The 12,172-nt window shown below is 36.9% G+C and overlaps 1 protein-coding gene across 18 annotated transcripts in view; it reads left to right on the top strand.

The window, feature by feature from the left end:
- The window catches only part of SOX6 (SRY-box transcription factor 6), a 367,281-nt gene that overhangs the window by 277,425 nt on the left and 77,684 nt on the right, over positions 1-12,172 (top strand). For all 18 annotated transcript variants that reach the window (XM_054067010.1, XM_054067011.1, XM_054067004.1 and 15 more), the window contains one exon: positions 3,081-3,160. In XM_054067010.1, the coding sequence (XP_053922985.1) occupies positions 3,081-3,160 (80 nt within the window). The remainder of the gene's footprint in view (positions 1-3,080; positions 3,161-12,172) is intronic.

Raw genomic sequence — 12,172 nt, 5'->3', positions numbered from 1 at the left:
CTCAGACATCCTTCTTTCTTCACACCTCACAAAGCCTTGAGCTGGAAAGTAAGTCCTATAAATAAAGTCCACTAAGCTTTATCATTTAATCCAAAACAAAAAGAAAGATTTACTCTATATTTGTGTAGAACAGCATACTACAATTGCTCGCTGCTTTTATTCATTTGGAAATGTTGCTCAACCTGACAAATGAAACAGAAGTCTGGCATACTTTTCCATGGCTTGTAAACATCAATTTATATATAAACAACAGCAGCCAAATGTAAATAGACAATCAGTGCAGCAAGGAGATTGAAGAGATCAGTTTGCAAAACATGACAGATTTTCTTTTTCCAGCATTCTTCTCACTCATGGTTATCAAAGGCCAGCACACACCAGTACCTAAAGCAGACCTGTTTGAACACGTTCTGCTGCCTTTTGTACAAATTTAAAAGAATGGATCCTCACGCAAGCATTCCAAATCGAGAAATGAATTTGAAAAAAATGGCTGCAGTACACTGACTGATTTCTTGCCAAGACAGCTACTGAGAAGCTTCTTGATCGATTCTTGCACTGACAAAATGAGAGAGGGAAATATGTACCTTCTGTAATTAAAAATTTAAACCAACGCATTCCCTGCATGCTCAGTTTTCTCAAGGGGGAAAAAAAAAGTACCCTTGCTCTGCTTCTACTGCTTGGTACTTGGTATCAGCAAAGTACTCTAAAGCTGAAAGAGTATTAATTTTTATTTTCAGCACAATGGTAGTGCTAACGATTTAGACATAATTTCACATGTTAAAGTGAAGGGGGAAGGAACAGTATTATGTTTTAATAAATAAATGGCATAACTACAAAATTATTTCTTCTGTAATAAAAGAAAGAACTGTAGCCAGCAGGTGAGCAAGAGAACAGTACAGGGTGTGGTAGAGATACTATTAAATTAACTGTGAAGCCAAAACCTCTGTGTGTGTGTGTGAGTGCATAAAGTATCTGGCTATTTCAAACCATAGGAGCATGACAGCTGTGAAAAAGTAGTGCCGCAGGGAATTCTTTTGGAGTTTGATTTTTTAAAAAATGTGTTTGACATGGAAAATGTTTTAGTACAAATAAAGCAACTGGTATTGAACTTAAAAAGTGTGTGTGGAGCGGGAGGGAGAAAGAAGAGATTGCTGTGTGGAACAGGAATGAATAATTCATGATATTTAAAGAAAGAATGCCTCCGAAATGTTCTGCAAGGCAGTCCATGCTGATAACTAGAATGGTTATTTCCCCCCCATTTAAAGCATCATTAATTCAACATCTTTGTGATTTTTTTTAAAACCTTGTAAGTTATTTCTGAAAGAAACATTATTTAACTTAGATTAGGATCTTATTTATTCAGATGATTTCATATAAATATCAAAGAGATGGGTAGAATTATATAACCGTAAAGAGACAGCGTTAATACTTTAAGAAAAGGATCTAAGGTTTTTTTTGTTTCCTTTTATTTATTTATTTTTTTTTAAAAAAAAACCCCAACATCGTTGCAAAGTAAAATCAACCTCATGGAAGGGGGAAAATAAGAGGAGATATTTTGAACACTACTCCATAGGATACCAGTACAATATAGTGTTAGTGAATGCATTGTAGCAAAGCCCCATATGCAATCAGAATCCAATTGTTACTGGACTATGTACAAGCACATACTGTGCTCAATGGTCTGATGAGGTATTATGGATATGATGCAAAGAGACCTTGTGGATTAGACATGTACAATTTATTAAAAAAGTGAAGCAACCAAACGTTTAATCCTAACTGAATACAATAGCACTTCAGGTGGTAAAAGAGAGAGTTCTGAGGACTCCAGTGACTGTAAAGACTTCAGCTATTGTTATTCATTTGACAGAGTGACAAAAAAACCTCTAGCTCTTGGAATGTCCTGATTATATTATTTTGGATTTCTGTATTTTTCCTCCTTGCTACATTTTGCTTTCAGTGTGGAAAAGTTCACATAAAACAGAGCAATTACTGTAAACCTCAAAAATATATAAAGGAGGAACCTGTTAAAGTGTAGCCTACAGATAGTACATTACATTGACTTTAAACAAGTAGCTTGAGCCAAAGCCATATTTCATTAAATCATAGTTACTGTGTAATTTATCCATCACTGAATTAATTTTTATGTTACAGATTACACTGCTAAATTATTTCAGCCCTCCTTCATTCTTTACATTGATTAAGAGTCCCGATGGCACTGTGTGATGCATTGTTGCAGTGACTTTCAGTGGCTACGCCCATAGATGTTATAAGGTGTAATGTTGCATTGCTTATTTTGGATCAATGGTATCTCTTATTTTCTGAAGTATTTGTTGTTTCCTCCATGAAGTGTACAACATTTTCAGTTTCTAATGGGCAGAACGCAGAAATTTTAGTGCCTGAATCTTCATGTAACTGAACAACTACTTAATCAATCAACTTCAGTAGGGTCCCAGATGTAAGAGAAAGTTAAAATTAAATTTTGAGCTATTTTAAAAAGTGATTTAATTTTGTTTTGCTCTGTGGTACCTTAAAGGAGTTGTCACAAGACAGAGAAACAATCAGGAAAAACAGGAAATAGTCTCAAACTGTGTTGAGCCAGCTAGGTAGCTTTCCCAGGAAAGAGCCACTTGGTACTGGGAAGAAATCACTCTGCATTAAATAGGGCTGAAATTTCTTAGGTTATGACAAATCTCTGCTGTTTGAAGAAACATGTGGCAACAACAGTTTTTTTCCTCTGGGAGCCACTGGCGTTTCCTGGGGTATCTTGTCTCTGTGTATATGGCCCTAAGTCCCATTCTGTGGCCAAGCTTATGTGCTTGATTTGAACATTGCTTTTGAAAATGGGAAAATGGAAATCACAAGTATCACCTTTACATTTTGCCAGTTTGCCTACCAGCTATCTGCTAACAAAAAAGTTCCAAGGGAGCATGGCAAGTCTGTGCCCAGCAAAGCCTTTTGTTTTTGCAGATGTTTAGGCTTAGAAGAGTGCTGTGGAGCACAAGCAATCCTAGGTCCATGTCTGCACTTGTCTACTGCTATTCTCTGCTCATTGTCTGAACCTGCACGCATTGTTCTCCCGACAGGTGATAACTACCCTGTGCAGTTCATTCCATCAACAATGGCAGCTGCTGCTGCTTCTGGACTCAGCCCTTTACAGCTCCAGGTATGTGCCAGAACAAAAAAATGTGGGATTGAAGCCAACATTTTAGGGGGAAACTGCTAACCAGCTGTATGCTAAATAATAGTCTGAATGTTAAATAATTTTTGAGCACAGCCCAGGAGGATTAACACCTTATGTACTTACAGTGCTGCAAATATAGCAATGTGCAGCCAGCGTTAATACTGTGAGTGAAAAACATTGTTCTGTGTGTTTTGTACTGACGGAGTTAATGGTATTTTTTTAATTATATGACCAGTGGATGGGAGATATGTTAAAAGACCTTTTTGTGCTTTATTTTAATTAGTCTTTCCCCTGTAGCTGCAATGCACTACCTTTAGTTGGAGCAGTGAGTGTACCAAAAAAACTGTGTGTTATTGGTTTTTTCCCTTCTTTTTCAGACAGCGTGGTGCTGACTATACAATAAATTGCAAACTCTTTTAGCTTCTGTATTTAGATAATTTCAACCTTTCCGTGCATTAAGCTGGTCAGATGCCAAGCATGGTCAGGAGCCTTGGTTTGGTCATTTATTTATTTTTAGCATATATAGAATGAAATGCTGTGAAAGAAGCATTTATGTGCCATATTATTAGCTAGCTTTTTGTGGCAAGAAGTTCTTAATTTCACAAGAAAAGACACAACAATGTCATAAATAATGAAGAAACAGTCAAAAGCTTTCAGAGTTAAAACGTGTGGAAAGGAAGAGACAGTGGACATGAGAGCAAAATCCATTAAAGATGCATGTAACTATTTGCAAGTAAACCTTTAAAACCCCTGTCTGAGTTAGGTTAGAATTGGATTCAGTTATGAAGTAGGAATAAATTGTGTCTAGAGTAGCAAAGTACTGCCATGTTAATATCCAAGTATCTACTTGACTTACTCTCCTGCAATTGTATAAATTTAAAGCAAATTAAAAATCTTCTTGTCTTTAACCAGTGGTGATAGTCTTCTTGCCAAGTTAACTTAGGGTAACTGAGAATGGGACCAGAACCCACTGTCCACTGATGGTCCACAACAGGCAAAAAGGACCCCTTGAGTGTATGTCCAACCTAACCTACAATCAAAACTTGAAAACAGGACACCCTGACACTGTAGGGAAAGATGTCCCAAAAATACTTCTGGGTCATGATAGTATTATGTTAAGACTGTACCTTGGACAAGCTTCAAACCAAAGGGGAGGTTTTCAAAATGAAAAATAGCAGGCCACCTTTAAAAAACTGTATTTGAATACTTACCGAACCAGAATTCTCATTAGCTTTGGCTGAGAAAATGCTTCAGAAATCAGCTTTGTGAAAAGAGAGACTATTTTTGCTATATTTGAAATGCAATACAACTAGTAGTGAGCCTACATAAGACTGTAAGGCAAGAAGGGATAAAAAAAAGGTTTGACTGCAAAAGAAAAAGGATCTAAACCACAGACATTCCCGATTCTTTTATTTTACAAGATCCATTTGTATCTTGACCCATAGATCTATTTGCACATCAGACTTGATCAGAACCTACAGCAATAGAGCAATTTCATTAATTTGCAGAAAGGATAGGCTGAGCTGTTAAACATGACAAGCACAATTAGAGAGACAAGAAAACAAGCAGGAAGAAAATGGTGCTAATAAAGTCAAAGGCCTAGAATTTCCCTTCAGATATGTTTGTTGTAAAAGAATTTTTCTGTTTGTCCCCGCCTTTGTATTTTATTTGTATTTTGCCTTTAGGGGATTTTAAAACGTTTAATGTTTCAAGGTCACAAGAGCTAAGTAATAGAGTACTTAATTTTCAGTTGGTAGTTGCTCATCTGTTTGTCAAATTGACTGAACTAAATTTTATTTGCTCCTACTGTAAATATTCTCTTTGTATAAATTCTTTATGTGTTCCCCAAATGAACACGTACTTGGGTGTGTTTGTTGGAGGGAATTTGTTATACCTGATGCGTCATGAAGACTGTTAGAGATGTAACATTTCATCTCATCTTTGCATTTTCATCTTTGCTTCCCTTCTCCTTTCTTTCTCTGTTTTGTTTCCTTTCTTCCATGCACCCCACCCACTTATTTATTTACCTGACTGCTGTGACCATGGTATCTGAGTACTTCCCAAATGCTTAAAACTACTGATCACAAAACTAATCTCTGTTCCTTTCAGCCAGTGGGAGAAATAGCTTACTCGTTTGCAGGTTTGGTTTTGTTTCTACATGTGAGTGCGTGTGATATCTATGTTTGGAGAACTCGGGGAAGGAAAGCTATTTCAATTAAAAAGCTTTGCAGTACTCTAACATTTTAAATTTACCGGGGTGATATTAGTTCCAAAAATTACATTAATAATCCACATTCAGCTGAAGTGGAAGTTCTGGCAGCTTCAAGCTTATGATTTCTTCTCTTTTTAAATTATCTTTTTGGGGGGAGGAGGGGACGATCGTGCTTCAGGTAGGAACTAGCAGCAATTTTGTTCTCTGATCTTTCTGTGTGTTAGGACAACTTCTATAGAAGCTCTAAATCTAATAGCACAGGAAACAATTTACTCCCAGGTTTATTATGTAATGGCAGCAATTATTCCACAGAGGATGTTTCTCCAGTGGGCTATTTGTAATTAATGATTCGCCCATTTTATTAAAGCTGTTTAGCATGTTGGTAGCAAAATGTATTTTCTCTGAATTGTATGTCTGTGTTCATTAGTGGATTATGTATCTCTGTGAGTTATAAGGCCTTATTGAAATCATATCTAGGAATTTCTCAAGTAACTAGATCTACTCTCATGGGCCTTACAATAAAAAAGAAATAAAAAAAATAAAAATAAAAATAAAAATAAAAATAATTATTCAGCAACAGACCTGTTTGACCCATCTACTCTTCAGACTTTTTATCACATTGATCAGCTAGTGATAAATACCGGTTATATTAATTTGTAGCTTTGATTGTCCTGGAAGAAAGTAATAATTGCCACACATTTGTGCCAGTCAATGTTTCTGAAGAGGTGGCTTGCTCGGCTTTGGGTTGACATCAGATAGCTTCTTTTCGCCTGTATACTAATCTCATGAGGGTGGCATCAGTGATGTTCTTGACAAAAAGACTTAAATCTCTGTGTTCCACAATTCCTATTGACAGCTCAGCACCATCTCACTCATTTCCTCAACAGTGTGGCCAAGACTTAATAATATGTGTGATAGGACCAAGCCTGGCTAGGACTTTTTGGCATGAGGGAGGGTTTCGCTGATGAGGGAAAGGTTCTCTAGGCACAGTCTAAGAAGCAGGACCAAGCTATTTCTGTTCACCCCTCCAGCTTCAAACAACTGTGAGTGAATCCCGTCATATCAACCTTCTGCTAAATATTTTATAGATATATTACCAAATTCACCTTTAGCAGGTATGCACAGTACTGTGTGAACCAATTCTGATGCATGTGTGTAACATAGGCATGCTGCTTTAATTAATCAGTGTGGGCAAAAAAACTTTTCAATAATTTTCCCTTTGCTCCCCTTTTTTTTATTCTCACCTTCTCTGGAGTTTCTTCCCTTTCCTGTTTCCCTGTTTTTTTTTTTTTTCCCCAGCTGTCAAATGATTGCACTGATATTAACTGATTCTAGACATGTGTGCCCGGTAATCTTGCTAAATGAGTGAACTTGACTGTGAAACAGGTTTTCCCAGCTCTAATGGTTCTGGTAGCAGCAACCTACTTACTTGGAATTCTCAGTGATGATAGAGGTGGCACCTATACATCCTTACTTTCAAACAAGGAAAGTTACCTGTATCCTATTTACTGTTTTAAAAAAATTGCCTAGGTTCTTAGATATTTCTACAAACAATCTATGCAGTAAATAAGGAAATGTTGCAACTCTCTCAACCACGACTGATAAACTGTTGATAGAAGTGGGAACACTACAATGACGCTAGCTGGAGATATTCCTAAACAAAGTGAGCTCTAGGAAAAGGCAGAATGAAGAAAGCTTTCGTTCATAACTCTTTCCCCAAACTGTTTGTGTAATTTGTCCTTCAAAATTTATCGCTTATAACACTAATGAACCTTGGCAAGTCTTAACTATAGTTGCAGCTGTGTTCCTGAAGCCTGAAGTTTTTATAATCCATTTAAAAAATTTAGATTTTAACTAAACATATATATGTCTATTTCTTTTCTTCGCTCCCATCTCATCCTACTCCTCCATACTCTCTTCTAATTGCAGATAAAGTAAATGACCTTTTTTTATACCACTGGGTGTGGATGCAGTGCGCTGCTGAAGCATTGCATAGCCTGCCTCAGGGGCACAATATTAGTAGAGGGAAGGCCAAAGAACGCTATTTTTAGTTGAACAGTTCAGCAGATGGAGGCATGAATACTCATATATCTGAAGGTTGAGGGGTTTGAACCATTAATTTTGATAATGTATTTAACCCTGGGAACAATCAGAAATTGTAACTCTAAGGTTACAATGCTTTTGACCTTTAGAGAACAGAGGGCATTCGGTACAGTAAACAATATATTACATTTCTACTTATTCCAATTCTCTCACACATATAAATTTCAGAACACAGTTGACATTTGCTTTCCTCAGCTATTTTAGCACTGGTCCTTAAAGTAAGTCAAGAAGAATGTGCAGGAAAGAGGCCAATGTAATGTGACAGTCATGTAAATACGGCCTTTAAATAGCTAAGATGTTAAATGTGGCCTTTTATGAAGAAATATTATTCTCGGGAACTAGAATCTTGGTGACTTATTATTTCAATGAAAAAGTTGTTTCAGTGGACTGCTCCTCATATGGAGTTTCTTCTATATGTTGTAACCTTAAAGCAATTTTTTAGTGGGGCTAATGTGATCTGATAGTGATAGCTTACACTGGAGGTGATTTTGTCCCACTCTGGTACCACATCATGCTAAGTGATGTACCTGCCTTATGTCTTATTAAATGATGCATGCTCGTCTTCAACAAATATAGCAGTTAAATATCACGTAGCTTAAGTATTTCTAATTAAAATATCTCCATGTGTCAGCATATTGGTAATGTATTATTTTAATCCATTTATTTTGTTTATGCAACAGTGACATATGTTTAGATTGTGAAATATATGAGCCTTAAAAATCACTTTATTGAAGAAAATTAATTTCTACAATGCTGTCTCAGTAATGTGTTCACTCACCCAGTCAGTCACTGGCAGGGCTGCCAGTCTTAATGTTGGTTAGACACAGTTTAACAGTTTTATCTGACATAACACTCTCGGATGTAGGCAATAATAATTTTTTCAAACACAAAACACATGGGGTTTTCCTTTTTTTATTTTTTTAACAGAGTGAAGAATGGGGATTGGGTAAATGTGAAAAAGATTTGGTAAGACCAATCAAAATTAAAAACAGCTAGTTACCTTTTCAAAGTTAGACACTGTAATTTGTTTGTCAGCGGGTAGATGTTTGGGTCAGCACTGTGAGTGAGTGACTGTCAGCGGGAATTCCTACAAGACAAGTAATTTCCCTCAATGTATTACTGACAGATTGCTCACTTCTTCGAATCACTAGAGAAAACAAACTTAATATTGTTACAGGCAGAGTTTCTGTCTTCATTAGCCTTATAGAATGATTTTATCTAGCATTCAAAGACTACTGAGCTCTAGGTGGGCATATTTTAACAGAATGTTCCTTATTATGATACAGTGAATAGTGACCTAAATTAAGGGAATGGTGTGTGCAAATTTCAGTATATGGAAGTAGTAAATTAAATATTTTGGTCCTTTTCTTGTGTGGAAATTTAGGTTGTAGCAGAGAAAGAAAAGAGCTTGAAAGAAGATTTTATTAGGGCTCTGAGAGACCAAGCAAGCCCTTTAATGAAAATAAAATTAAAAATATGCCAACCTTGCAATACTTAGGAAAATTTAATTAAAATCAATGGAATAGTTATACTTGTGCCTTTCCCTGCTTGAATGTTTATGTCTCTGTATGTAATATCTCTGTTATTAAGTTGAATTATATCAGTGGCAGTATTAATGAAAATTATGTCATTGAGTCAATATTTTACAATAGGAACTCCTTTCTTTGCAGAATTTCTTAACACTCTATCTTCTCCTACCCTTCTCAACTTCAGTCCTGAATTATCTGGCAAAGTGATTTTCATCAGGAAAAGACAACCATCAAAACTGAGACTTCTTGCAGTAAAATATCAATGGTGACATTTTTGCCAGGAGGATTTTCCTATGTGCCCCATTAATGGCATCCCTGGTCAAAATGAGAAGGACACTCCCTATTCTCTTCAAATTAGTAAACATGGACAGACAAACAAAACCATTTTAGCTCACTCACTTAATGCCCTGCATCTCTAATGCCTCTTTTGAACAGCATGTCTTTATTTCTCTCATTCTTGCTTAATGGAACAGTGTCACATTATTTAATAAAATAATTATAGGAATGTTTAAGAGAGAAACTGTTTCTACAGTCTGTAGTAGTTCTAGTACTTTTCTTTGATGTGGCAAGCCTAAGTCCAGTCCCGGGCTTGTGTTTCGCCGTGCTGCAGGAAGGATGATAGCCACCGGACTGTCACCCCATCTGGCATAGCTCTGTTTCTGTTCCCTTCAGATGGCCAACCCCACCTCCACCTTGGGAAGTGCTTCCATCCTCTGCCTGCTTTCTTCTCTCAAGAGGGAAGACTTTTCAAGCTGGCAGCTAGGGATCTGGCTTCTGGTGCGATTCCCATCTTTTGCACCTTTAGATCTTACCAAGAAGGACAGCTGCCTTTCAGGCCCATGTGCTCTGTTCCGGGGAGAATTTACCATTGAGATCATAAATAGCACAGACATAAACTCACTTATCAGGAAACTTGTATGTTTAAAAGGATGTCATCCTTACAGCCTGGATTGCAGGAGGTTTCCTGTTTCTCTTGTCTGTATCAAGGCAGAGACTTGAGCCCAAGTGACTGGAGGAGGCTGAGCCCTCAGCGTCAACAAGACGTTCTCACTGCCTTAACCACTGGCTGCCCCTCACTGAAAGCCCAGGCTCTATTTTAAAACAATTGCACTTTACAAAGCTCCATCCCTGGGGTATGTATTCACTCAGAAGCCAGCAAGAAGCAAATAAGTTACTGCTGCATTTACTGAAAGAGCACCAGAGGCAGCAGTACTACAGAGTCCATCAGGGGATGAGCACGTTTTTTAAAGCTCTTTTGAAACTGTGGCATCCCTTTGGGGAATAGGCTGACTGTGAGGCATATTCTGATCTGGCAGTTGGATTCCTTCAAGCTTTCTATAAATGTATACGGTGTATGCCTTACAGGAATTAGCTGCAAGTGAATATGTTTCTGGAATTTTATTATACTTCTGATAATCATGGAGAAAGCTGCTTAATTTGGATACAAATTACGAACACGAAGGATTTTTTCCTGTAGAGGTGTTAACTTATTTGAATGTTTAGGAAGTTAGCAGCAGTCAGATTAAAGAGAAAAATGCCTTTTAAGTCAGGTCTATACACAAAGGAAAATAATACGCTTCTGTACCATAATTCCTTCCCGACTAATTGCTACAGAAAAAGAAAACTTAATGACTCACCTTTCATCTGAAGTAAAAGTTCTGAGAATAAGGACGGTTAGATGAGAGCTTCTAGGTGTAGACATACACACACATATATTCATGCTCAAAAGAAGTAGAATTATACTCTTAAAGATGTGTGAACTGGAAAGATATCATCACCGGCCTTATTTTGGAGATCTTTGTAAGAGAGTATTGCCTCCCACTGACCCAAGTCAGAAAGTGCATAAGTAACAGAACTCATCAAATCAGGGTGTAGATATTGCTGTCACTGACTGGAGTCTTTTTTGATAATTAAATAGGAATGGTATGTCCTCCAACACCCTGCTTGTCTCAGATGTGCATGTATTTGGTCTGTGATGTTTTCAGAATCCATATGACTGAGAAACTAGAAAAGTGCCCTAACTCATAGAAAGTATGGGAATCATCTGCATATTCTTAAGACTTGGCATGGAGGCTGCATATGGCTATGGGGCACAAGAGAAGGCTTGCATATCAGTCCTGTAAAAAAGGGAAGAAAAACACATTGTGCTTAAATGTCATTATTAAAGGAGTACTCAGGACTTAAAGGAATTAGTCACAAAATCTAGGGAAATCAAGACAATAGAGGACATATTATGGTGTTGTGCATGAATTAGAGCAAATAGCTAAGCATGAAAAAAAAAGAGTTACTTCAGGTGCAGGAATAGAGAGAGTGTGTTGTCATGTCCACAGGCATTTTTGGAAGTGAAGTGAGAAATAAAAGAGTCAAAGATCTTTCAAAAAAGTTGTATCATTTTTCCTACACACTAGAAAGAGAAAAATCATCAGATTTAGCTAATCTACAGCTTAAATAAATAGCACATCTGTGAACTATCCATAATAATTCATCCAGTACAGGCCATCTCTTCCGTTGCAGACGTGAACACCTAGAGCCTCATAGCTATATTAATCTGGTCCCAGCATTGTTGCTGAAATAGCAGCACACCCACTGTAGTTCACAAAGAATGGCAGGCTTACACAAATTCACATTTACTCATGTAAAATACATCAGCTTACAATGAATTTGTAGCAGTAAGTTCCCAGATACCTGGGTTTGAGGTGCAAGTGTGAATTTTTTCCAGATGTAATTTTTATAAGCTCATTTGAATATGTGTTGCATAATTTTGTGTTCCTTTAAGGAAATTATTTAACTTTCCCTGAAAGTTCATGGAAGTTGTAAATTTACAGCAAAGATCAGTGTGAGAGATCTACTAAGCAGCTGGTAAAGCACAATTATTTCTAAAGCTTTTAAACATCTGTAAGCTGGGCTTGTTTTCTGCTTCACAAAGAAAACATTTCACTATTTTCTGCATTTAAATATACATTCTAAATATATTGACTTATCAGGTAACACAGCAGACTGAACAGAGACAAACCATTTTTAATGGTATGTTAATTGAATGGGATGCTAGAGATGCACTTGAGTGACTTTTTTCACAGATGTGCCCCTGCTAACTAATAAAGCTTCTCCTGATCAGTAGAGCCAGTATATATTTATTATATTCCTGTCTTT

This window comes from Cuculus canorus, chromosome 5, assembly GCF_017976375.1.
Source record: "Cuculus canorus isolate bCucCan1 chromosome 5, bCucCan1.pri, whole genome shotgun sequence".
NCBI lineage: Eukaryota > Metazoa > Chordata > Aves > Cuculiformes > Cuculidae > Cuculus > Cuculus canorus.
Note: the sequence above shows the minus strand (reverse complement) of the source record. Positions and strands in the feature narration are given on the sequence as shown.